General features: G+C 31.8%; 1 protein-coding gene across 16 annotated transcripts in view; it reads right to left on the bottom strand.

The window, feature by feature from the left end:
• Nucleotides 1–4,437: 4,437 nt before the first annotated feature.
• The window catches only part of LOC552709 (polypyrimidine tract-binding protein 2), a 547,610-nt gene continuing 526,577 nt past the window's right edge, over nucleotides 4,438–25,470 (bottom strand). For 13 of the 16 annotated variants that reach the window (XM_026442196.1, XM_026442199.1, XM_026442201.1 and 10 more), the window contains 7 exons: nucleotides 20,022–20,250; nucleotides 17,272–17,489; nucleotides 14,289–14,322; nucleotides 12,579–12,671; nucleotides 11,467–11,683; nucleotides 11,202–11,343; nucleotides 4,438–10,070 (listed from right to left, as the gene is read on the bottom strand). In XM_026442196.1, the coding sequence (XP_026297981.1) occupies nucleotides 10,002–10,070; nucleotides 11,202–11,343; nucleotides 11,467–11,683; nucleotides 12,579–12,671; nucleotides 14,289–14,322; nucleotides 17,272–17,489; nucleotides 20,022–20,250 (1,002 nt within the window). In that variant the 3' untranslated portion in view covers nucleotides 4,438–10,001. The remainder of the gene's footprint in view (nucleotides 10,071–11,201; nucleotides 11,344–11,466; nucleotides 11,684–12,578; nucleotides 12,672–14,288; nucleotides 14,323–17,271; nucleotides 17,490–20,021; nucleotides 20,251–25,470) is intronic. The other 3 variants (XM_026442193.1, XM_026442192.1, XM_026442195.1) reach the window with 3 other exon arrangements.

Below are 25,470 nucleotides of genomic sequence, written 5' to 3'. Positions count from 1 at the left end.
ATACGGAAATGGAACGTCGCGAACGATCGATCATTCGTGACGTTCAATCTAAAAAAAAAAAAAAAAAAGGAAAAAAAATTGAAGTAGAATTAGCATGGACAATTAGTGAAGTGAAAAGTGATCGAACGTGTGAGAAGCTTCTTTAAAAAACGCCTATTCGTTGAGTTAAATGTTTGAAGTAAAAATTTTTTTTTACTGCAAAAATAATATACACCTTTATTAAAAATTGTGGGAATTTTTTTTTTTAAACCAAAAATTCGAGTTTAATAATTGATCAATTTTTCAGCAAAATTTTTCGAATAAACACGCGAGGAATACGATTTTTTTCATTCTCCAATTATCAAGACGAGTGATAACAGGATAAGAAAGGAAAGACGAAATTCACAGAAGCCTCTCACGCTTCGAAATAAAAGTTAAAAAATAGTTCGAGTATAGAAAAAAAAAAAAAAGGAGAAGGTAGTAGCTGGATACACAGAAAGAACACAAAAAACGGACAGGTTTATTTATCTTTTCATTCATTGTTGCTTTTTTTTTTTTTTTTTTTTTTTTTTTTCTTTCTCTTGACAAATCGGCTATATTTTTGTATACGTAAATTACCCGCTCGCTAGTAAATCATATTTCCTCATCGTGCATATATATATATATATATATATTTCTTTATCGCGTTTAATTCTTCTTTGTATTTCTCTCTCTTTTTTATTTTTTTATTTTTTTTCCCCTTTTATATTCTTTATCATATAGAGACTTTACTTCCCTTCCTTCACTCGATTACTGGGTTCTCGTTTTTGCATTTTTTTTTTTCCAAGACGAGAAAATCACGATTAGGATGATGGGATAGGGAGGAGGGGGGGAGGGGTGGGTGTGAATGGAGGAGTGGAAAAATAATAATGTCGAAACTGAAACTTGCTTGTAATCTGATTGACGGTTGAACGATTGATCGAGAATCAAAAAAATTAAAAATTAAGAATGCGTAAATATACACGTTGTATAAACGTGTACCATCATCGAGAGGGAAACAGGAAGTGAGAGAAAAAAAAAAGAGAGAAAAAAAAAACGGTGGTTCCTTACAATCGATAATAGTAGCAGTGACAGGGGGAAGGAGGGAAGGAGGAGGAGTAGGGGGGGGGGACGAACAGGCAAGGGAACACCGAATCAGTTGCGAGAAAACCACCCCTTCGCTCGGTCGACCGATTCTCACCCCTTTGCCTCCCTCCATTCAATTATCGCTCTCTATATTTCGATATAAATGTTCCTAGAGGGGGTGGGGGGTTTTACAGATAAGTATTATTCGAAAGTAATACTCGTTCGAGGCCACTGATGGGGAGGAATTGAACTTGGGGATGGCAAAGGGTTTCAATCGCGAAAAATTGACTTCTTTGAAAAAATTATTTTTTTTCCTTTCGATCGAAGATATTATTTGGCAAAAATTTTTCTATTTTAATTCGTTTCGATTAAACTTTTAACTTTTATATACGAAAATTAATTCAAACAGCTTTTTCGAAATTTTCCAATATTTTTGTGGCGGGGTGAGGGATCACGTTCTCGAAGCGACGTAAATTTTTCGTAAAAATCTTTTTTCTTTTTTTATTCGGATTGATCACGTAAAAAATTAAAACAACGTTTTCGAGAACGTTTTTGAGAATTTGAGGTCGATACGAGAATATTTAATTTGCGTACTCGAAGTAAATTTTTTTCGACGAAAATGTTAAGGGGTGGTTATACCACAGACGAAGATAATAAAGCGCTACTAATAGTAGTAACAGTAGATAGATAGATAAAGTATAAGATATAGTTATAGTAGTAATAATAGCAATAGTTATAGTGATAGATGTAGTAGTAGTAGTAGTAGTAGTAGTAGTAGTAGCAATAGTGATAGATAGTATAGTAACAGTAATCATAGACGATAGATAGATACAGCAATAGTAATAATATGTAGTGGCAATTACAGTAGTTAATTAATAATAAATATAATTAATAATAATAGTCATAGATGATAGATAGATGTAATGATAGTAATAGTAGCAATAGAGATAATATAAGTATGAAATTATAGTAGTATAGTATAGTTTTTTATCGTAGTAGTAGTAGTAATGGATAGTAGTGGTAATAGTAATAGATAGAAGTAATAGATAGTTATAATAATAGTCGTAGATGATAGTATGTAGTGTTAATAGCAATAGTGATAGATATAGTATAGTAGTTATAGTAATAGTAATAGTTATAAGTGATAGATGCAATATATAATAGTAATAGATAGTAATAGTAATAGCAATAGATAGTAATAATAATAGTTACAGTGAGTAGTAGCAGTATAGTAGTAGTTATAGTAGTAGATGTAGTGATAGATATAATATAAGTCATAGTAATAAGAATAGTCCATACAGCCGCAATAATAGTAGTACTTTATATAATCGTAATAGTAAAGACGATATAATAAAAGTAATAGTGATAAGAGTAAGAAATATACGATGCACGTATATTAAGATAGCAAGAGAATATGAGAGAAAGAGAAAGAGAAAGAGAGAGAGAGAGACAGAGAGAGAAATAGAAACAGAGAGAGAGACAGAGAGAGAGAAGAGGATAGAGAGAAATGAGAAAGACAGACAAAGTGAGAATAGCATGACTATAAGAGAAGTTATAAGCAATATAAGATAATACAATAAGTATATCTTAAGCGAATAATAACGATAATTATAATAATAATAAAATTAGAAATAGAGGATAGAATTAGAATAGAGAAGAGAAACTCGAAACGGTGAGAGGATGTGAGATGAGAGGAAAATCAAAAAAAAAAAAAAAAAAAAAGAGGGAAGGGGGGAAATCGTAGCGCCGAAAAAATCGAGAAAAAGGAAAGATGAAGTGTGATTGGTGAGCCTAACAACTAAAAAAAATATTCGAGACCTTTTCTTCGAGACCTTTTTTTTTTTTTCATTTTCTTTTTTTTTTTTTTTTCCATTTTGTCTAAGAAGAACTGAACCAATCGAGAACGCTCGATCTTACAAGAAAAAAAAAAAAAGAATCGTTTCACGTGTCCGTGTGTACACAGATTCGTGTATTCGTTTATATATGTTTATATAACGTGTATATGTGTGTGTATTCTTTATCATTTCTTTATTTTACTTTATTTTACTTTATTTATTTTTTTTTTTCTCTTTTTCGCTTGTAACTAATACACTTCTACATTTCGTATTCTTTCTCATTCTTGTTCGCTCAGTAAAAAAAAAACTAAGCTCGTGCGTCGCATTTAACCGATACAGTCTAATGTTAGGTTAGAGAATTAAAAATATCAAAGTAAAAAAAAAAAAAAAAAAAAAAAAAAAAGAGGAAGGAAAAAAAACAAAAAAAAAATAAAAAATTATATAGTGACATAAGTAATAGTAGTAAATAGTAAATAGTATATAGTAAATAGTATAGTAGAGGATACGAACTAGGGAATAATTAATGACAATGTTAAAAAGTAATTAAATGAGTAATTAGCGCTTAGAATTAATAATAATAGTAATAGTAATAATCGTGGATAGATAGATAGATAGATAGATAGATGATTATCAATAGTAATAATTATAATCGTAATAAAAACGAATGCGTAATAACGATTAAAGAGGGGGGGGGGTGAGGATTAATTAATAGTAGCAACGACAAGTCGTATGATAGTGTATACGTGTGTTTGTCGGACGATTAAAAAAATAGGCTAAATAATGGATTAATTATCTTAAAAAAAGAAAAAAGAAAAAAGAAAAAAAAAAGAAAAGAAAAGAAAATGAACGTGATTAAGAAATGAAAAAATAAAAATATATATATATATATGTATATATATGTTCAGAAGCGACGTTGAACGCAATGCATGGATTAATACCGGAAGTCAAGAAACCTACGCGACAATATGCACCTTCAGATAAATGGTGGGAAATATTCGCGTCGTTGGACGCGTGAAAGACGTCGAAAAATGTGACCCGGAAGTGGTTTCTGTTTCGCTTTTTTCTTTTTCTCCTCACTTTTCCTTCTTTTCTTTCTATCTTCAAAAAAATCAAATTTCCCACAAACATTGATTTCTGTGTAATTAATATTCCTCTCTCTCTCTCTCTCTCTTTCTCTTTCTCTCTTTATTCCTTCCCTAAATTAATTATTCCTTAAACCTCGCGAATACTCCAAATACTTTTCCACTCTTTCCAGCATTTCTTCGTTTCCTATCTCTTCTCCCTTCTCCCTTTTCTTCTCCTCCCCCCTCTAATAAAAAAATTCGGCAAGCGGCAAGGGAGAGAGCGCTCGAGAAAGAAGATATCGATTCCTCCACTTCCGGGTCGCGTAAATCGCGCGCGATTAATCAAAAAAAAATACTTTCGTAATGGGGCGTTGTAATGTTCGTGTCTGTACGTGTGTGCGGGCGGGGGGGGTGGGTGGGGGTGGCTCCGTTCGTAATCGAGGTATAAAAATCCGTAAATAGTAAATCGTGTATAATTAATAATAATAATAAATCGTGTCGTGTCGAAAGAAGACACGTGGAAGAGCGATCGTAAAACGTGTCCCATACACCGTTTCGATATTTATTCTATAAATTCGATCGTGATGATATGGGTGTGTGCGTCTCTGTCAAGATGGTCAGGTGTGTAATGCGTATATTTATACGTACTTGTGTATATGTGTGTGTGTATGTGGTGTGTATTCGTGTGTATTTAAATGCGAAGAAACGTGAAGGTGCGAGCGCAAAAGTGTATAGGTACTTAAATGCTTCGCGGAGATTATCGATCGTCGTCGAACTAATTGTGTTTCTAAACTATAATTATATGTATGCTCGTAGTATAGTTTCTTTCTTCTTCTTCTTCTTCTTCTTCTTTTTTTTTTCTTTTTTTTTTAATTTAGTCTATTATATTGGTTCGATATTTCATCTTCCTCTTGCTTCTTCTTCTTCTTCTTTTTTTTTTTTTTTTTTTTGTTTGGATTTTAACAGTTTCCTAAGGATTCTAAGTTTTTATTAAAGTTTTTATTGGCTATTAATGCTGGGTAACTCGTTCCTTGAAGTTTTCTCTGAAAGTTCTCTAAGGCTCTGAAAGTCTAAGTTTTTAAATATAAAATGATTGTCGTGAGTTGTTCGATCTCGTTAAATATAAATTTGGATTTATATTACTTTTCCTCTTTTCTTTTTTTTTTCTTCTTCTTTTTTCTTTTTTTTTTTCTTTTTTTTTTTTTTTAATAGTTCACGCATTCGGGAATTTATTCGACTCGAGATGGAAAATGAATTTTCTTGAGTTTTTCTTGACGACCCTTCCAGATCTTTTCGAAAATTTCGAAAGATACAGAAATTTGTAAGCGTAATGATAAAATTATTCTTTTTTTTTTTTTTTCATTTACTTCTTTAACACGACGAAAGAGAATGGAAGACTAAAACATTATTTTCCTTCGTGAATGTAACGAAAATAAAATTTCAATTTTTTCAATTCTTCCACTGAGTCAAGTAAAACTGATAAAACAAACGAAAGAAAAAAAAAATTATTAACTCGATTAAAAATTTTTATTTTCACTTTAAAAATCATATTCTTTGTAAAATAATATCTGGAACGGGTCTTCCTGCTAAACCAGCTCAACTGTAATTGCTCAAACTTCCATTTCCATATCTGATCGATCAAATGAAAAATTTCAATCCTTCAAATCTCAAAAAACGATCCATTGTTTCCAAAATCCGTTTCCAGTTTTCGAAACGAAACGGACGTCTAAAAAAACATAGATATTCCGTGATCGTTAAAAAAATCTACTACTTCTAAAGTGTCTATCAAGGAGTTGGATCAACTCTTAGAAGGGTGGCCCATTCGAATAATAATAAAAAGCTACAGGGTTGAAAAGAGAATGAAAGAGAATCGATTTTCGTTCCAAAAAAAAAAAAAAAAAAAAAAAAAAAAAGACACATTCGATTCGACGACGATCGATCGACGAGAAAAACGAGTCTCTGGGTTTTCCTCTGCCTCGTCCAGTGGACATCGATCACTAATCATCCCGGGTCTTCTGGGTGACACAACCGATTTTTTCCCCTAACGACAAACTTACTATGAAACAGCTTAACCTTTAAAGCGCTCGCTCGGACAAATCGCGAATAATCCATCGCGGTATCTCTACTACGTGTATATCTCCGTGTACAAAAAAGCAAAAAATTGATTTGTCTCGCGAGCTGATTGTGACTTGCAACGCAATTCCTGGCCCACGATTCCGATTCCCTTGATCGTCTCTCTCGTGATACTTTTGATAACAAACTTTCTAGCAGCAAATTCTGTCTCCGAAACGAAAAGATTTTTTTTTTGTTGTTAAAAATCGATTTTTTATACTCGATACATTTCTTCCTCATCGTCAAATTTACTTTTTTCTCTTCTCACTAAGAAAAGGATTAGAAGTTCTTCCGATCGGATTTTAGAATTTGATCTCTTCTCATTTTTTTATAATAACGTATACTTTTGATTTGATCGTTGAACGATTCTTGTTTCCTTTACATTCCTCAGAAATGTGTTATGTTTATGGTTATTCTCAGGTTTGTCATTCTTTCTTGAAAAAAACAGAAATTCGTACTATAAAGATTATATTCTTTCACGTGAAAAAATCTCTTACACGATCTATCCTATTTCTTCCTCTCTCTATTCTTCATCCATTTTGAAACTTTTATAACGCGAAGAGAATATTTCATCTCACGTTTTTTGTTCTTTTTTTTTTTTCTTTTTTTTCTTTTTTTTTCTTTGTTTAATATATATATGCATATATATATATATATATATTATATAAAACGCATTCTATTATTAAGCTTAACATTTCTCTACATTCGCTCATTTCCATTCAGAAAAATTCTTTCCTCTTCGTATTGACTTAAGGATCTGATCGTTACGATTACTATTTTCCATTCTCAAATTGACAATTGTAGAAAGATTGGAAGAACTTCTAACGAAATAAGAAGAAAAAAAAAGGGTCAAATTCAAAAGAGAAACTCTCGCAGAAAGGAACGGCGTGAAAAAGTGGCGCAACGAAAGAGAATTCCCACTTTCCTTTTAAAGTGACGTTTTGAGAAAGGCGAGAAGAATGCTCGAAGAAGGAAAAAGAAGTAGAAATAGAATGGTGAACTCGAAAAAAAATCCCGGCAGATAGCTTGAAATAACAATTCTATCTCAAGAAATAGTAGCAGCTTTTTCCAACTCAGGCTCAGGGATACCCTTTTTTTTTTCTTTTTCTTTTTCTTTTTCTTTTTCTATCCTTTCATCTTTCCTCTCCACTCTTGCTTCTCCTTTCTATCTTTCCTTCTTTTCTCCATCCCATCTTCTTTTGTTTCCTCCCCTCGAGAATTATCAATACAGAGAGTCGAGTGATTGTCGAGTTCAACTATACATTATAGTACTCGTTAAGATCTGGAGGCTTAATTAGAAAGGGGGGGGGGTATAGGGGGATAAGGGGACTCTACTACACGAGTCTCTAACACGCTAAATCGTGTGTACACTGTGTGTGTGTGAACTGTGTTTAAATGTAAATGTTCTTTTTTCCTCTCTTTGCGTGTGTATGCACGTTTGTTTCCTTGTCATCTTTGTCATGTCGTACGTTTTGTTTTTTATTCTTTTTAAATCTTTTTCTTTTTTTTCTTTCGTCCACTTAACAACTAATTCCTTAGATAAAATTCTTTAATGCTCTAGTGTCTCGCGACTGAACGCAAATTACTGTCTCCCAAGCAAAGCAAGAATCATCGAGATGATCTCTTGCTTTCTCTCTGTTTTCTTTCTTTTTTTTTCTTTTTTTCCATTTTTCTTTTTTCTATTCTTTTTTTTCTTTTTCTTTTTTTTCTTCGAAATTCGATGGGGTCGTCGAGAAACTCTTCGCGTTCAATTAATATTTTAGGCTCAGTTTTCTCAGCTTTCTCTTCCCAGCACAGCTGTAGTGCTACTTTCATCATGCGCTGCTCTTTAATATTCTTCTCTCTCTCTCTCTTTCTCTTTCTCTTTTTTTCTTTTTCTTTTTCGTCGCGTTTTGGCGCAATTGTTTATTCGACGTCGTAATGATCCAATTGACGAATAGAATAGGATAGATAGAAGCCCGGTTGACCGATACTTTCGCCCGGAAAACCGATATTCTATCACGTTTCTTCCCTGACGAGCATTTTTAATCATGTCAATTACAGCGACCGTGGAAGAGAAAAGCAGAAGATTACAGAATCATACTCATACAGGCACACCGAATCGCTATCCTGAATCGAAATCTAACTCGAGGCATCACTATATATATATATAGATATACCTCTTGGAAAACAAGAGAGAGAGAAAAAAAAAAGGAAAAACAAAAGAAGAGAAAACGTTGGATCGATGCCCAAAGCACGATGGTGCTTTCTTTTCGAGGGAAAAGCACACAATGATATGTGTCGTCGACAGAGAAATTTTCTTTTCTTTTTTTTTTTTTTTTTTTTAAAAAATCATAGAAGAGGAGAAGAGAGATGCAGAAGAAGAAGAAGATCACTCGAGAGATAAACATACTTTCGAATCGGTCCAACGATTCTCTATTCCTTCCTCTTGCTATAAATCGTGTTAATTAGTGATCCTCTTTTTCATCGCCGTTTATTTATTTATATATATAATTCGCGTAACAGCCATCGTGGAGAAAAGCTTGCTCGAAATAGGCGCGAAATATCGTCCCCTATCTTTCTTCCCCTATCGTTCTCTCCTTTTTTCTTTCTTTCTTTCTTTCTTTTTCTTTTTTTTTTTTTATGGGCGAAGAACAATCGAACAAACAGCTGGTTCCCTTGTGAATTGTGGTGTGAACGACGCCTAAGGCCCCGATTAGGCATACAAACCACCGTACAACGTTATCCTGAACTTTCAACAGAAGGATTATTCACGCATACATATATATATTTATCATCATACTTATCTCTCTGGATATTCCCTGGATTTTGTGTGCTTCATTCGCTCGCTTCCATTCATTCTGTCTCTCTCTCTCTCTCTCGTGTTCACGAGCTCTCTATCTCTCTCTTTCTCTTTCGTTCTTTCGGCTCGTCGTGCTCAGATCATCTGTGTTTCTCTAATTTATATAATATTTATATATATATATATATGTATATGTACCGCGTGTGTCACGACAGATTCGTAATAGATTAATTTTTTTTTTTTCTTTTTTTCTCTCTGCTAGCTCTCGATTACCACGAAAACCGTTAACGTCGATAATCCTAAGTCCTTATCAGTTATTAATAAAATATAGATTATTGGGATGTATTAGCCGCTGCGCACTTTTGGACACACCTGTTACATTGCGATATATCAAATATATATATTATGTTATTATATTGAAGTTTTTTGCTCGAGTGTGTGTTGTTGTTGTTGTTGCTTTTTTTTCTTTCTTTTTTTCCAGTGTGTGTGTGTGTGTGTGTGTGTGTTCGAAGGATGTCTGAAGAAATGTAATGCAGGGTGTATAACATAGTGTGCGATGGTTTGTCCGTGTTTGCGTGGGTGTTTGCAATTATGGTGAAAGTACAGATACCACGTGTTGCAGGGAAAAAGTCTTTTCTTTTTTTTTTTTGGAGATATTAAAGGAAGTGAAGACCTTGTGTGTTTTCCATTTTGCTCGCCCCTTTGATAAAACGCATTAGATGCAAGATCTTATTTGAGCGAGTGAGGTGTCAGACTTTTTTCGCCCGATATCCCTATTTTTATTGATTGATTGATCGATATTTGGTCTGTATAGGAGAGGATAACCGATGAAACCCGCCCATTTCAAACGCCTTCTTCCGAGCAATACGTAGCATCGTGCTTGCATCTTGCTTGTTTAATTATTTATCTCCTAATAACCTCTGTAGACACTAAGACTCTTGTCTACTAGCGTGGCTCGAACCAGACCCCGAATTTCCTTGGTCCGCACAGGTTTTTTGGTTTTTTTAACAGGTTTTTTTTTTTCAACGCTTTTAACATTTGGGAGTTTCACTTAAAATTTTGGATCACCTTGGGTCCCCTTCTCATTGATCGCGGTTTCTGCAGGTTGCTTAATTGTGACTCTTGTTAGATGTTGCTCTTCGAGAATGACACTCTCAGGTGATTGGACTCGCTTAACTGGTAATTGTGCATTTTCTGCAATACAATGAACAATCTTTGTTAGTGAGAGGTAAAGAAAAAGTGGGTTTAAAGAAGTGATTTTTAATCAAGGATCACCCTTGAAATATTATTGAAATTCTTTAATGTTATTTCTTAATTTTAATCTTTATCTTTTTCTTAAATTTTAATAGAAAATATATATTATATATATTTGAATTTTCACAGATAAGATTGAAGATCGCATGTGAATCATGACAGGAAAAAGAATATATATATATTTTTTAAAATATTAACTATATTATTCATAATTCAATGATAAATGTTTGAATTTGAATTTTATTTCTGCATTCAATTTCAATTCTTCTAAAAATATACAATTTGTTAAAAATAATATTATTTTGTTATAAAAAGAAATATATATTTTTTTAACATTATTTACAATAATATTCCACGTATCAATTTTTTTTTTAATTACAATATCCGGAATATTTTTCATCATTCTCTGGTCGAACCATATCCATATTTATATTTCCACGCGAGTGACAATGTACTATAATAAAATAATTCATTACCTTTACAATATGTTTTTGATTTCATTGCACAATGAAAAGATATTCAATAACCCCCCCCCCCCTCACGATAATATTCATATTTAATGTAACAAAAGATTAATTATCTTGGCTGGAATCACGAAACTAGGGAACAGGCGCGCAGGATGAATCGTGGAAAATGACGAACAATGATTATTTTATGACGAGTTAAAACGATTTAATTTCGAGCAGGCGAGTAACGCAGATTTGTTATTTATAATTCCGCTCAATTGTATCAAAGGCAAACAATGCCAGGCGCCAATGGCTAAACTAATTACGCCCCTCTGATGAATTTTCACATGGTAAATAATAAACGCGTTATATATAAATTCACCTTAGCCTCGTCAACGCTGTTCGAAGCACGAAACAAAACGAGAATTACAAATATACAATTCGAATTCGAAGCATTAAATCGATCGAACTTTTATATATAATTTCGAATTTAGATTTATTATAACATATGATAATATCACAATCGTTGGTAATTTCATAATTAGAAAAAGGAAAATCAAGTGTATTAAAAGAAGATAATAATAATAATAATAATAAGAAAATTAAATCCAAAGAGGACACTTACGATCAAAGCAGCTACAGCATCGTCCATGCTTGGCATCTGTATAAGCGCCATCTTTCTGTCTTTCGGGAAGAACTTGAATGCCTTCACGGTGAAGCCATTTTTGGTGAATGCATCCCTGATCTCCTCTTCGGTCACAGTTGTACTGAAAATATGAACAAAATATTTCAAAATTCTCAGGTATTAATTATTGAAATGCTTCGTTATTATTCTTGGAAATAAAACTTTATATATAATTATGGAAAATTAAAGATAAAAATTTGCTTACGGAATATTTGATAAATGCAGAGTGGAACTTGGTGGATAAATGTTCTGATAATTCTTGGAGCCCGGTTTCTTGAACCGATGAAGAGGACTATTGGTGTAATCTTTCGTCAATCCAGCGTCTGGTTGGCCCTCCTTCGGCAATTGAACCGTCTGATGCTTGCTGAGCATTACCTTGATCTGCTTGCCAAATACTCGCAATTTGTCCATGTGCGTCAGTGCTGGGAATTAAAATTTTAAATTATCAAAAAACGATTTCTCAAAATGATTCGACGACTAATTCTTTATACGTGTGATAAACAATCATTGAACCGTTGATGTCGATCAAAATTGATCGATATTTTAATAAAAAGAAAAAAAAGATTTTTTTTAAAACTTTTTCGAACTTGACAAAGTTCGACAGATTTTTTCATTAAAATTTCTTCTGTCGATCGATCATTAATTCACAAAAGATCATCAATGAGAGAAATACAAAAAAAAAAAAGAGATTTTTTAAAACTTTCTTGAACTTGACAAAGTTTAATAAATTTCTTCTTTAAAATTTCTTCTGTCGATCGATCATTAATTCACGAAAGATCATCGATGAGAGAAATACAAAAAAGAAAAAAAAAAAGATTTTTTTTAAAACTTTTATACGAAAGAGATAAATATTTTTCATTGACAAAGTTCGACAGATCTTTTCTTTAAAATTTCTTCTGTCGATTTCTTCTTCGATCGATCATTAATTCACGAAAGATCATCAATGAGAGAAATACAATAAAGAAAAAAAAAAAGAGATTTTTTTTTTTAAATTTTTATACGAAAGAAATAAATAATTTTCATTGACAAAGTTTAACAAATCTCTTTTTTAAAATTTCTTCTGTCGATTTCTTCTTCGATCGATCATTAATTCACGAAAGATCATCGATGAGAGAAATACAAAAAAAAAAAATTTTTTTAAAACTTTTATACAAAAGAGATAAATAATTTTCATTGACAAAGTTTAACAAATCTCTTCTTTAAAATTTCTTCTGTCGATCGATCATTAATTCATGAAAGATCATCGATGAGAAAAATACAAAAAAAAAAAACTCTATTTCAAAAAAAAAAAATGGAAATTATGGAAGAGACAATTACCCAAGTGCGCCTGATGCGGTTCGGCCATCTGAATCAGTGCCGAGTCCTTCTTGTTGTAGAGAATCTTCACACGCTGTACATCCCCGTAAACGCCTACATGCACAACACGCAACACATCATTTTAATCAGCCCCTCATCATTAACAATCGCGGGCGTCTAAAGATTATCGAGTCGAAGAAACAGGACAATAATAATAATAATAACAATAACAATAATAATAACAATAACGATAATAATAAGAATAATAAGAATAACAATAATAATAATAGTAATAATAATAACAATAATAATAACAATAATTATTGATAATAATCGGTGATAATAATCGATCGAGATCGGGGTACGATCGGACTAAGATCTGGGACATGCAAATTAGGCAATCGGTTCAGCCAATCAATCATGTGTATACGTGTCGTTAAAATTTCACGATATATCAAAATCGATTATATATCAATTATATATAATTTAAATATGAACTTTATCATCGATAACATTTTATCATCGGATAAAAGTGAATTTATGAATCGTTAAATTAAATTTTCTTTAATAATAAGTTGTTATTATTATTACCACTGGATAAAATTTATTTCATCGTTTGCAATAGGATTTTATTATTGTTTCGTTCTTCTTTTTTTTTCTTTCTTTGATATATTTGATATATTTCTTTCGTAATTTTCCTTTGTAAAATTTTTCGAGGCGGGTTTCATTGATCAGAAGAGATTAAGAGATAATATGGCTGAACCGTTTGACCCGCGAAAAGTGAGTTCCTATGGATATATTACGATAAAATAAGCGAAAGCTTATGTAATATTAAGGTGTCTGGAACTGATATTAATAAAATATTAATGAAACAATTTAGAAGAGATGCTTGGAAATAGAGAACATGAAAAAAACGGTGTCGGCCGATGATTAAGAATCGAACAATGATTATGGGCATGGGGGCGGGGGGGTTGGTGAAAATTCGATGAATGAGAATAAGAACAGTTATATAGCGTAATTAAAAATAATAAAATAATAAAAAAAATCGTAGAATTAAGAATCGTAAGAGACGTATAAAAATAAATAAATAAATAAATAAATAAATAAATAATAAAAACAAGAAATTCACAGAGGTGAGTAAAAAAATAAAAATTTAAAATAAATAAAACGATAAATAAAAAGGGGAAAGAAAAAAATAAATAAATAAATAAATAAATAAATAAAAATCATAAGTACACGTGACTGAGGAGAGTGATTAATGATTCATAAATCTTCCACAAAAAACATTCTTTCAAAAAGAAGAAGAAAAGAAAAAAAAAAAAAAGAAAAAAAGAAAAAAAGAAAAATCAAAAATCAATAAAGAACAATCATGACGAACGATCGATGATACAAACTACTATACATATCGATTTTTACATTATATATTCTTGTTCAGTGTTTCCATGTATCATGTATCAAGGTAATAAAATTTGAAAATGGAAAATAAATGAAAAAAGTAAAAAAATTATTCGATCTATTTTTTTCTTTCTTTTTTTTTTTTTTTTTTCACTCTCCAAAAATGCTCACAGTTACTACTGATCTATGTAAAAATGTCTATGTGTCTAAGAAACGTGTCTTTGAAAGTGTGGAGTGTACTTGTACGTGTACTAGTAGTGTGTCAGTGTATCCCGCGCGTGTAAATATAATAATTAATAATGTAATATAATTAATAATATAAATGTGGAGACGTACCAAACAGGGTAAAGAGAGCGTCAGGCGTGACCATCTACACAGAGAACAGACAGAGTCCAGTCAGTAGTCAGCGAGTATAATAGGATTCAAATGTATAGTGTTGGCACGCGCACAAGTTTCGCAGGCCTCATTTGTACGGCCTTGTTCTCAGAACAATTTACGAATATTCCAGACTATTTACTGACTTTGTAACAAAATATATGATAAAACTGTGTCACTATGATGAATTTGGGTATCTCAAACGAAAAAAAAAAAAAAAAAAAAAAAAAAAACAGACAAAAATTTGGAAAAAGAAGCTTCGTTTATGAATTTTTTAAAATTTAAAATGATTTTTTGGTTGAATTTAATTTTTAATTTTTTTCCTAATTTCTCTGATTTTATTATAATTGTTTTGAAAATTCATTTGACATGCATATTTTGCTTAATTCGTTTTTTTTACTTAAAATCGATTTTTACTTTAATCTAATAAATTCGAATTTTATTTTAGATTCAAAAAAACAATTCTTTTCTTCGATTCTAAAAGAAAATAAAGTTAAAAATAATTCGACAATTTCCAAAAATAAGAAAAAGAGAAAAATTGTTCAAAAATAGGGACCACAGTGACCATAGTTTGCATTAATGAAAAAGAAGAAAAAAAAAAAAAAAGAAAAGAAAACCATAAATCAAAGTCAGCGAAAGGGCTGGAATTTCTTCTCCCAATGAAATTTCCTGCGGCCGCGATCGAGAGAGGAGAGAACAGGAGAGAACAGAGAGAGAGACAGAGAGACTTAGAGAAGCAGAGAAAAGAGCGGGGCCTTCTCGTCAATATGAATCCCTCGCGGTTCTAACCGTTCCTCGATACAGGTGATTTCACGAGGGGTTAAAAAAAAATAAAAATAAAGAAATAAAAGTATAAAATAAAAGTAAAAATAAAATATAAAAAAAAACAAATAAATAAAAAAAGAAAAAAAAACATTTAAAAGAAGAAATATCGTAACAATATGTATATAGATATATTGCACCCTTTCTACAAAAGTGAAACAATTCGAAAAAAAACAAATTCTTACGAGATATTTCGAGATTAGATAGAAAAATTAAAAATTGTCTCCGATTTTTTTTTTTTTTTTATCACTTTCGAAGTCAGGGTGAGATACAAATATATGTATATATAAAAGAGAGAAGGGGATAGAGATAATAAAAAAACACTTGATCGTTTGCTCGCCAGAGGAAAAAGACACTTGGTTGGAAGCTTGTGCGCGCGGCGCAACGATAGTAGTACACATAGTTATAGTACAGTAGTGACAATAGTTGCAGCTGCGAAGTGTGACGTCAACACACAGTTTCTTTGAGTGAGGCGCCTTTCGTTTCCATCCGAGGATTTGCTTTCGATGTACAGTGATACGATAAGTGATATAGCATACCACAAACATTAGTATATATGATAATTCAGAAAAATAGTATAATAGCTGTTATAGTACGATAAATTAGAAAAATCAATTTCTTTTTTTTCTTTCTTTCTTCTCAAGTTGAGAGAATAAAGTTCGAGTGAAAATAGTATTTAAAATGAAAATAAAATATAGCGTAGAAATAGCAGAATTTTATTATAGCATACGTAAGAGAAAAGTTGAGCTTGTTCTGTGAAAAGAGATTTATGAAATATATTGGAAGAATGATCTTGGACATCTTGAGAAAGATAATTGTCACAATTTTTTTTTTTTCTTACAAATTATTTTTACAATTACATTTCTTTCTCCTATTCTTTTCAATAATTTTCCTTTTAAAGAAAAGGTTAAGAAACGAAAAACGCCTCGCCGGAAGTAAACGTCGCGATTAAACAAACGCCACGAATTACTTAGGAATAGAGGATGATGATCGTTCGGAACGATTTCTATATGTGTGTTTCTCGAAAATGAAGGGGGTATAATAAAAAATAGGGGCAGAGGGTAAGAGAAGAAGGGATAGTCACGTAAAGAGGGCACATACGCATCGAGATCTCGATTTTTTTGCTTGTCGAACGAAACAACGCTTCATTCAAAATAAAGGGGGGGAGGAGAGAGAAAAAAAAAAAAAAAAAAGGAATGAAAAAAAAAAAGAGATAAGAAAATTAATAATCGATAAGTATTTTTTTCATCGTATTTGGAGACGGATCGAGAAAAAAAAAAACGTTCGACAAGGAAAATTCGGATCGAGGGATGGAGAAACTGCTAGGGTTGCCTACGTAGCACTACGTTATAATATCATATCGTTGTATTTAGATGAATTTTTAGTGGATACGTACGTACCTAAGCCAGTTTCGTGTACATAGGTAGACGTTGAGAGAAATAAAATTTATAACGAGAATATATTGTTTGAAAAAATGTTTCTTCTGATTTTATAAAAGTGGAAAAATATAATAAATTCACGCTTCATTCAGAATATTAAAAATAATTGTATCTAGGATAAAAGAAATACTTTTTAATAAAACGTTGAAATCTTTACAGCTTTATTTCTCTCAGCGTTGATTTAAAATTATCCTAATCGAAAGCGTACAGCACGTTGATCATAATTTGCATATCTCATCGATGCTGATTTTTTTTGCTTAAAACGTTACGGTTGGTAACGTTCTGTACACTTTGGCGGTTCGTTTCTTTGGCAAGGCACGAAGGAAAATTTGAGGCACGATAATTTTACTTCCGGATAAAAAATAAATAGAGATGTGAAACATTTCTTTTTAAATTACCATTAATGCTCTTAATCTCATTAATAATTTTCCTTTACATTATATAAAAATTAAAAAAAGAAGAATATATGATTTTATTTAAAACAATCTTTTGTATCATTATTATTCCTTTTAATTTAATAACAAATAAACAAATAATTACAGAATGAAAGAACAAATAATTACAAAAGAAAGAAAAAAGAGGAAAAAAATCGAGATTTTTCTTCGTGCCTCCATTTTTTGGATCTCCATGTCCTCGACCACATCGCATAACAATTCCATTGAACGCCATTCAAAATCACTCACCTCTTCGTTGAGATTACTGACGAGCAGGACAGCGGAGGTTTGCGCGTTGGTGGGGACGCGCACCCCAAGGCCAGCTGCGCCCAAAGGGAACCCACCGAGGCCAGCCAATCCGCCGGCAGGTGGAACCCCGTTGTACGGGCCTGCTAAGGGCGAGGGTAGACCGTGCATGGCCGCAAAGGGCGTGGGCAGCACACCCGGTGCCCCTGCAATGGACTCTACTTCAGAAAATTTACAAGCTATAGTTAGCATTGTTTCTCTAATTAGACTTGGGTGATGGAGGGAATTCTGGAGACTGAGGGAGGGGGAGAAGTCTAGGATTTTAATAGTAGAGATAGAGAGAGATGGAATCGAACTATTATTATTATTATTAGCAAAATTATTTAATTAAAATTAAAAAATAAATTATTTAAGAGAAGTTTGAAGAGAAGTAAATTTTAGTAGAATTTTTTGGAAGGAACTCTAGGATTTCGATGATGAGGATATATAGGATAAATGGAACTGTAATTAGCAGAAGGAATTTGAGAAAAGAAAAAAGTAAATTCTGTAAGATTTTGATCATGAGGAATTAAACTTGTGTAATAAGGATCTAAGGATCTAAGGATCTTTATTATATATGAAATTAAAATGAATAAGATTTTGATAATAATCGCAGAAAATGTTTTTTAAAAAAAGCATAATGCTACAGAATTCCTTTTTTTCTTTAAATAGAGATTATGGAAGAATTCTAAGATTTCTAAAATGGTGGGCAATTGTGGGAATTTCTAAGATACTGAATGGGACTATATATTGTAAGAAATAAACTTTGTAAGATTTTTTGTTTCTTTCCTTTCTTTTTTTTTTAATCACGTAGATATTAATGTCTTAAGATTTTTGTAATTGAATGATTCTTCTCTCAATTGTGATATATTTTGTTATACCTTTAATTCGGTATAAAAAATTCTTCGATATAAATAATTTTTTAAAATTAATAAATGTTACATTATATAATATAGTTAGTTAAAAATAACTCAAGAGGTAAGACTATTAGTTTACAAATTTAAAAAAAAAATTTTTTAAAATTATTAATAAAAAGACGAGGAAGGAAAGGAATTTCAAATGCGTAAAATAAAAATAGAAACGAAAGAAGTGAAGATCGAAGATGGATATAAAAAATTCTTCGATATAAATAATTTTTTAAAATTAATAAATCGTTACATCGTACAATATAGTTAATTAAAAATAACTCAAGAGGTAAGACTATCAGTTCGCAAATTTAAAAAAAAAAATTTTAAAACTATTAATAAAAAGACGAGGAAGGAAAGAAATTTCAAATGAAAGAAGTGAAGATCGAAGATGGATATAAAAAATTCTTTGATATAAATAATTTTTTAAAATTAACAAACATTACATCGTATAATATAGTTAATTAAAAATAACTCAAGAGGTAAGACTATCAGTTCGCAAATTTTAAAAAAAGATTTTTAAAATTATTAATAAAAAGACGAGGAAAAAAAGAAATTTTAAATGCGTGAAATATAGAAACGAAAGAAGTGAAGATCGAAGATGGATATAAAAAATTCTTCGATATAAATAATTTTTTAAAATTAATGAACGTTACATCGTACAATATAGTTAGTTAAAAATAACTCAAGAGGTAAGACTATTAGTTTACAAATTTTAAAAAAAAATTTTTAAAATTATTAATAAAAAGGCGAGGAAGGAAAGGAATTTCAAAATGCGTGAAATAAAAATAGAAACGAAAAAAGTGAAGATCGAAGATGGATAAAATCGAAACGTCGGCCTGGATCGATCGCCACTGGCGTTGAAACGTAATTAATTAATTTGCCGGGGAAAATATATAGTCTAACCGCGCGCAATTCGATACCGCGCGAAAATGAAGCTGAAAACGAGGGGTAAATTGGAAACGAATCCGATACAGCGACTGACTCGCGATACGACAATTTATCATAAACCTATCAGCCTGTCGAGTGACAGGGAGAGACCTCCCCCCGTCTATTCTATTAATATAATTAATTCTAATGGACTGAACTGTTCTAATAACACGGTGACTAATTGATCGATCTGATTTTTATGGGTTCATCATTGGCAATCGATGTCGCGACAATGATTTTACGAAAAATTGCAGGGAAAGATATTCTTGGATATGTCAAAGCGATGGAAACATTTATTCCATTATTTCGCAGAAACGAAAATTTATTATTTATTTGTGAATTGTATTCAATTATCTTATAATTTTTAATCATAATAAATAATAGAGATTTTTGAAACAAACAAATAAATAACATTATTCAATTATATTCTCATACTCTTGAATTTATGAGCAAAACTGCGTTGAATTTTTTATATTCTCATCCCTCTAGATTTTTTATTATTCAAAATATATAAAATTCATTAAGAATTTAGAACAGTAGAACATCCTGTTTCAAGAGAATGAAATAATTATTATAGTTGCAAATTGTTGTAAACTATTTTATTAATAATTCGTATAACTGCTAGTTTTACCTCTTGAATAAATAATCTAAATTCAACATTTTCACGAAAATTATAATATTTAAAAATCATTAAACATTACACTGTTCAAAATAAATAAATAATAACAATTCAATTTCGAATAATTTAATTTCAAATAATTCAAAAAATCCTTAAATAATTAATTTTCAAAAAAGTCTATACATATATACATCTACTAATTTCTTTTCCATATTAATAAAAAAAAAAAAAAAGAAATCGTGGAAACCCACGGTTCTCACCGGGTATTCTTGCACGTGGCTGCGATCCAGCGCCCATCAACAACTGTGGAAGAAGTTCGCCGCCCAAGGCAAGAGATGCCGCGTCCAAATTCGCGTCGCCAGTTGGCAAAGACGGGTTGGTATAATCCCTCGACTTGTCGTTGTTGTACTTCACGTTCAAGTTCTGCATCTTGCTGTAGTCGATGCGCAACGTGCAACAGGAATTATATATGTTCTGACCTTCCAGCGACTGAAACAAAGGAAATGAAACAAACGTGAAACGAATACAAGCTTACATTATCCAACGATTTTTTTTCTTGACAAATTTCAAGGACACATTTATCAGCATAATCGCCGTGTAATTGTATAACTAACCCCCTTGTATCGCTGGTCTCCACCAGTATCCACCAATTACACTAATTAGATCCCTCCATCCCCATTCGAATTACCACGAAACACAAAATCCAGCCAACCCCCTCCCCCAAATAGAAACCGATCTCCCACCGAAATGATTCGACCGAAACCGCATCGCCCCCTTCGCGTTTATCCTTCACTCTCCACCGCAAACGAATCGCCAAACCGAATAGCGCCACTTCTAGCGGCAACCAGTTATACCACGTTCGAATCCACGTGGCTCCCTCTATCAAAATCTGCTGTGCCAACTTAATATCAACGATTTTACTTACTGCAGATTTAATAACACAAACATATTTATCCCGAGCTAACATATTTCCATGCTCTCGACCAAGAAAATTAATCAAAATCATAACTCGACGATTATTCGAATCACGAGAGAGAAAAAGAGAGAGAGAGAGAGAGAGGGGGGGGGAGAGAGGGAAGAGGATAACAATAACGATTGCTGGCCCGTTCGACGCGTTTCAACGCTATTAATAGCAACTGTAGCACTCGACTAATGCAGACGCAGGAGCGGAAAGATGCAGCCTAATTATGTATGCACGTTTCGACTCTGGGCGGGCATAGGCGTAGCCAGAGAGTAAACCCGTTGTCGGCCGGGGCCACGATGTTTGACCTGCGTGTGCATTGTTGCAACATGCACGCGTGTACACGCTCCGCTGTATCTCTCCGCCGGCCATATTTACACGGGCTAATGAATTTCATACATAATTACCAGCTTGCCAGGGCACAGCCGGCCCTGGCCCCGTGGCGTGGGATCCACACCCCTTTGGCCGATCCTTTGGCCAACTCGTGCAAGGATATTTGGAGCGATTAGGTGACGATGTTGGCCCCTTGTTAAGTCAAGTGGGCCGGCTGGTATTTAACGCGAGGTCAAACGAATTTCCCCATTTAATTGTTAATTGTAAATTGTTCGTCTTCGGTTGGAAAGAGATGATCCAAATTGAAATTACACTCGAAGTGTTCGCTATGTTTTTGTTATATAATATTATCTCACATTGTTTATTAATTATCATTCTTCTTGAATTATTGGAACTTTGAATGTAAATTTTTCTTGTTGAAAGTTGTTGAACGAATGTGATTTAATATTGGAAATAATATTGTATTATATATACAATTCGTAGAACTAAACTAAACGTAAAGTTAAACTATTGAATTTATTTCAATCAAGGATCAAGAGCAATCGATTCATTTTTTTGAATTATTAGAACTTTGAGTCGAATCTAAATTTTTATTGTTGAACATTCTTAATAATATTGTTAACAATATTGTTGACAGTTGTTGAACAATTACACGAATGTGATCTAATATTGCAAATAACTGCACTATATATACATAATTAATAGAACTATTGAATCCATTTATTTTGAATTTGGAGTTCATTCGAATAATTAAAAATAAGGACCAAGAGCAATCGATTCATTTTATTGAATTATTGGAACTTTGAGTCGAATTTAAATTTTTCTTGTTGAAAGTTGTTGAATAATTACACGAATGTGATCTAATATTGCAAATAATATTGTACTATATATACAATTCATAGAGTTAAACTAAATGTAGAGCTAAACTATTGAATTTATTTTGAATCAAGGACCAAAAGCAATCGATTCATTTTCTTGAATTATTGGAACTTTGAGTCGAATCTAAATTTTTTTTGTTGAACAATTACACGAATGTGATTATATTTAGAGCGTAATATTGAAAATATTAATGAAAATTTTTAAAATTTTTTAAATAAGAATTTTTAGTTAGGATTTATGTAATCCAAATGATTTATTAACAATAAATTGCTAATTATTTAGCTTTAACTAATATTTAAAAAATTATTTATAATAAGTATGTTTATATAAGAATGAATTAAATTATAAATTTTAAAAAATAGTTTAAATAAAATATAAGAAGTAATTATTTATATTAATTACATTAACTGCACTATATATACATAATTAGTAGAACGAGCTAAACTATTGAATCCATTTATTTTAAATCTGGAATTCATTCGAATAATTAAGAATAAGAACCAAGATGGACTTTTATTGTTTGTCCCTTTTCAGATTCATTTTCTTGATGATTATTGGAACTTCGAATCTAAATTTTTTTTGTTGAAAGTTGTTGAACAATTATATAAATATGATCTAATATTGCACTATATATACAATTAGTAGAAGGAGCTAAAATTGAATCCATTTATTTTGAATCTGGAATTTAGTTCATTCGAATAATTAAAAATAAGGACCAAGAACAATCAATGAACTTATTGTTTGTCCTTTTTCAGATTTATTTTATTATCTGTGGAAGAAAAGTCTCGTGAAAGGGACTGGTTGATTTGGAAGGAAATGATATCGATATGACATAAAAACTTTTTTACTTCTCGTAATACGCTAATTTGTAACTTGATAATTTAATTTAGAAATATAATTTTCGATATTTGAGTATTTAAGATAACTTTTTTATACGAATAAGTATAATAAATAGATATATTAATACTACATCTGGAAGCAATTAATAATTTCAGTTTCCAGTCTAATTTGATGAAAATGAAAATAATCTAAATAATCTACGATTTTGAACATTCAAATTTTACATATATATATATATATATATATATATATATATATATATATATATATATATATATATAACTTTTCTACCACCGATGCTTCAATCATTGCAACCCATTATTGTACAAACGTTTCACGTGTACGCGATTACCTTCTTTTTTTCATGATTCCATCTCCAATTCCGTGCCTTCGTTTCATCCCTCCCTTCCCCAGAAGGGAAAGGAAGAGGAAAAAAAAAAAATAATAATAATAAAAGAAATACATCTCCCCCCCTTTTTCGCAAAGTTTCTCCCTCCTCCCTCCTCCAGTTTCAAACTATTTTCAAAGCTTGACGCTCGTTCGAGCGGCGGGCACGATATTAAAATAATTTCATTCCAGATATCCGGCCAACTTTGTTAACCCAGATTACGTATTCTTTGTACGTCATAGAAAGCTGTAGCTTGCCATTTCGCTGCGTACCGTGATGGGCGTGCACAGGGCGAAAAAGAGAAAGGGGGTGGAGGATGAGGGGGTAAAAAAAAGAGAGAGAGAGAGAGGGAGAAAAGAAGAAAAAAGAAAAAAAAGGGAAGAGGGCAAAAAGAGACGGAGAGGAATATTGCGTTTCGGATTATGCGCATTCCGCGTTCCGTGTTCAAGAGTTTCAGAATATTTTTCAATTGAATTTTTCAACCCGATTTCCCTTACAGCCGGCTAATCAGTTTGAAATTTACCTCTCCCCTCCCCTCCTACTCTCCCGTTCCAATTAATTAACTCCACGCCACGATTTTATGAGAATCGGCTAATTCTTTCACCAAGGGATTAACCAAAATTAACGTATGGTGCCATTTAGAGAATGGTAGAATTCATTCGTTCGAAGATTTTTTCAGATTGGATGGAGAGAAGGGAAACAATGAAAGAAAGAAAAAAAAAATGTTTTGGGGGAATTTGTATAATTTCTAATTTCTAATTTCATATTATTTTAATCTTCGAGAAATTAGGATGAATTTTTAAGATGGATGGAAGAAAAGTTGAATTCTGTACAATTATTTATTAAAAATAAATTCTTTCTTTTTCTGGAAAAAAAATTAAATTCTATACAATTATTTATTAAAAATAAATTCTTCCTTTTTCTGGAAGAAAAGTTGAATTCTGTACAATTATTTATTAAAAATAAATTCTTCCTTTTTCTGGAAGAAAAGTTGAATTCTATACAATTATTTATTAAAAATAAATTCTTCCTTTTTCTGGAAGAAAAATTGAATTCTGTACAATTATTTATTAGAAATAAATTCGAAATGTTAATATTAAGGAACGGGAATATTTTTGAAAAAAAAGAAAGGAATATTTCGTGGATGAGTAGTCAGGAAGCTTATACCTTTTATTGACTTGCTCGTTCGAAATCAATTTATGCGAAAAAAATCGCGTGTTTGTATTTAAAAAAAAAAAAAAAAAAAAAAAGAAGAGTGTATCGAGGCGTATGCGAAAAAAAAAATCGCGTCACAGAACGATGGAGCTCGTTAAACAGTGAAAAATATTTCGCTCCGACTTTTATCTAACGTCACTGCTCGAACCGCCACTCACTGTCCGCATATTCCATGATTGGAAAAAAATATTTATACTACTTGCTGCTTGCGTACATCGAAATACATTGGAAAATATAAAGAAACAATATAATAATACAAACGAGTTTAAACAATCTCGATACCTCAAAAAGAACGAGACCTTATATCGCACTTTGAAAAATTTTTAAGAAGAAGATATTACAACGAAACGTACTCAAATCTAATACATCTAACGATTCTTTGATAATTCCTCGGAAATATAGAATTTTTACAAATTTTTCCAACGAGAAGAGACGAGAAAACGTGGACATAATTCCATCGAATTAAAAGATTAATCGTAAAAATTGTCTATTACCCGATACATTTATTTCGTGTTACGTATGAAAAATGAAATAAAATAAAAAAAAAAGTGAATTTTGGATTCACATTTTCCTTTTTTTTTTTTTACCAATTTATGAACATTCCATCAGTATAAACTCCATGAATAAAGAACGAGGAATATTCGCGAGTAGAAGGGAGGAGGGGGGGACTGCTCGCGTGTCCCCCTTTTTCTGCAATTTTATATCCGTAGAAATTTCAAACGCGATTATTTGCATTTCTCCCGGACGGTGATGTAATTGCCTGCCGCGAAACATATTTCGCTGCGTTCAATTAATATTTACGGTCCGCGAGCGAGTTCAAACAACCGGGATTATAATATCCGTGGCTGGATTAAGTGCACGCTGATGTTTCCGAGTTATGAGAGTGGAGACGCGGAAGATTGCAGGGGCCCGGTGTGTGTGTTTAGCTCGTGTGCACGGGGCAGATTGTTTGTCAATGTGGCACAACGTTGTATTTCGTTGGATCATGTTGGAAGGGTAATAGAGTAATTGGATAGTTTTTTTTTCTTTTCCCTTTCTATTTATTTATTTCCTTCTTTTTTTCCTCCTCCTCTCCTCTCTCACTCTCGACAAA

The sequence above is a fragment of the Apis mellifera genome, linkage group LG8 (genome assembly GCF_003254395.2).
Source record: "Apis mellifera strain DH4 linkage group LG8, Amel_HAv3.1, whole genome shotgun sequence".
Lineage (NCBI taxonomy): Eukaryota > Metazoa > Arthropoda > Insecta > Hymenoptera > Apidae > Apis > Apis mellifera.
This window is presented reverse-complemented; position numbering and strand designations above follow the sequence as displayed.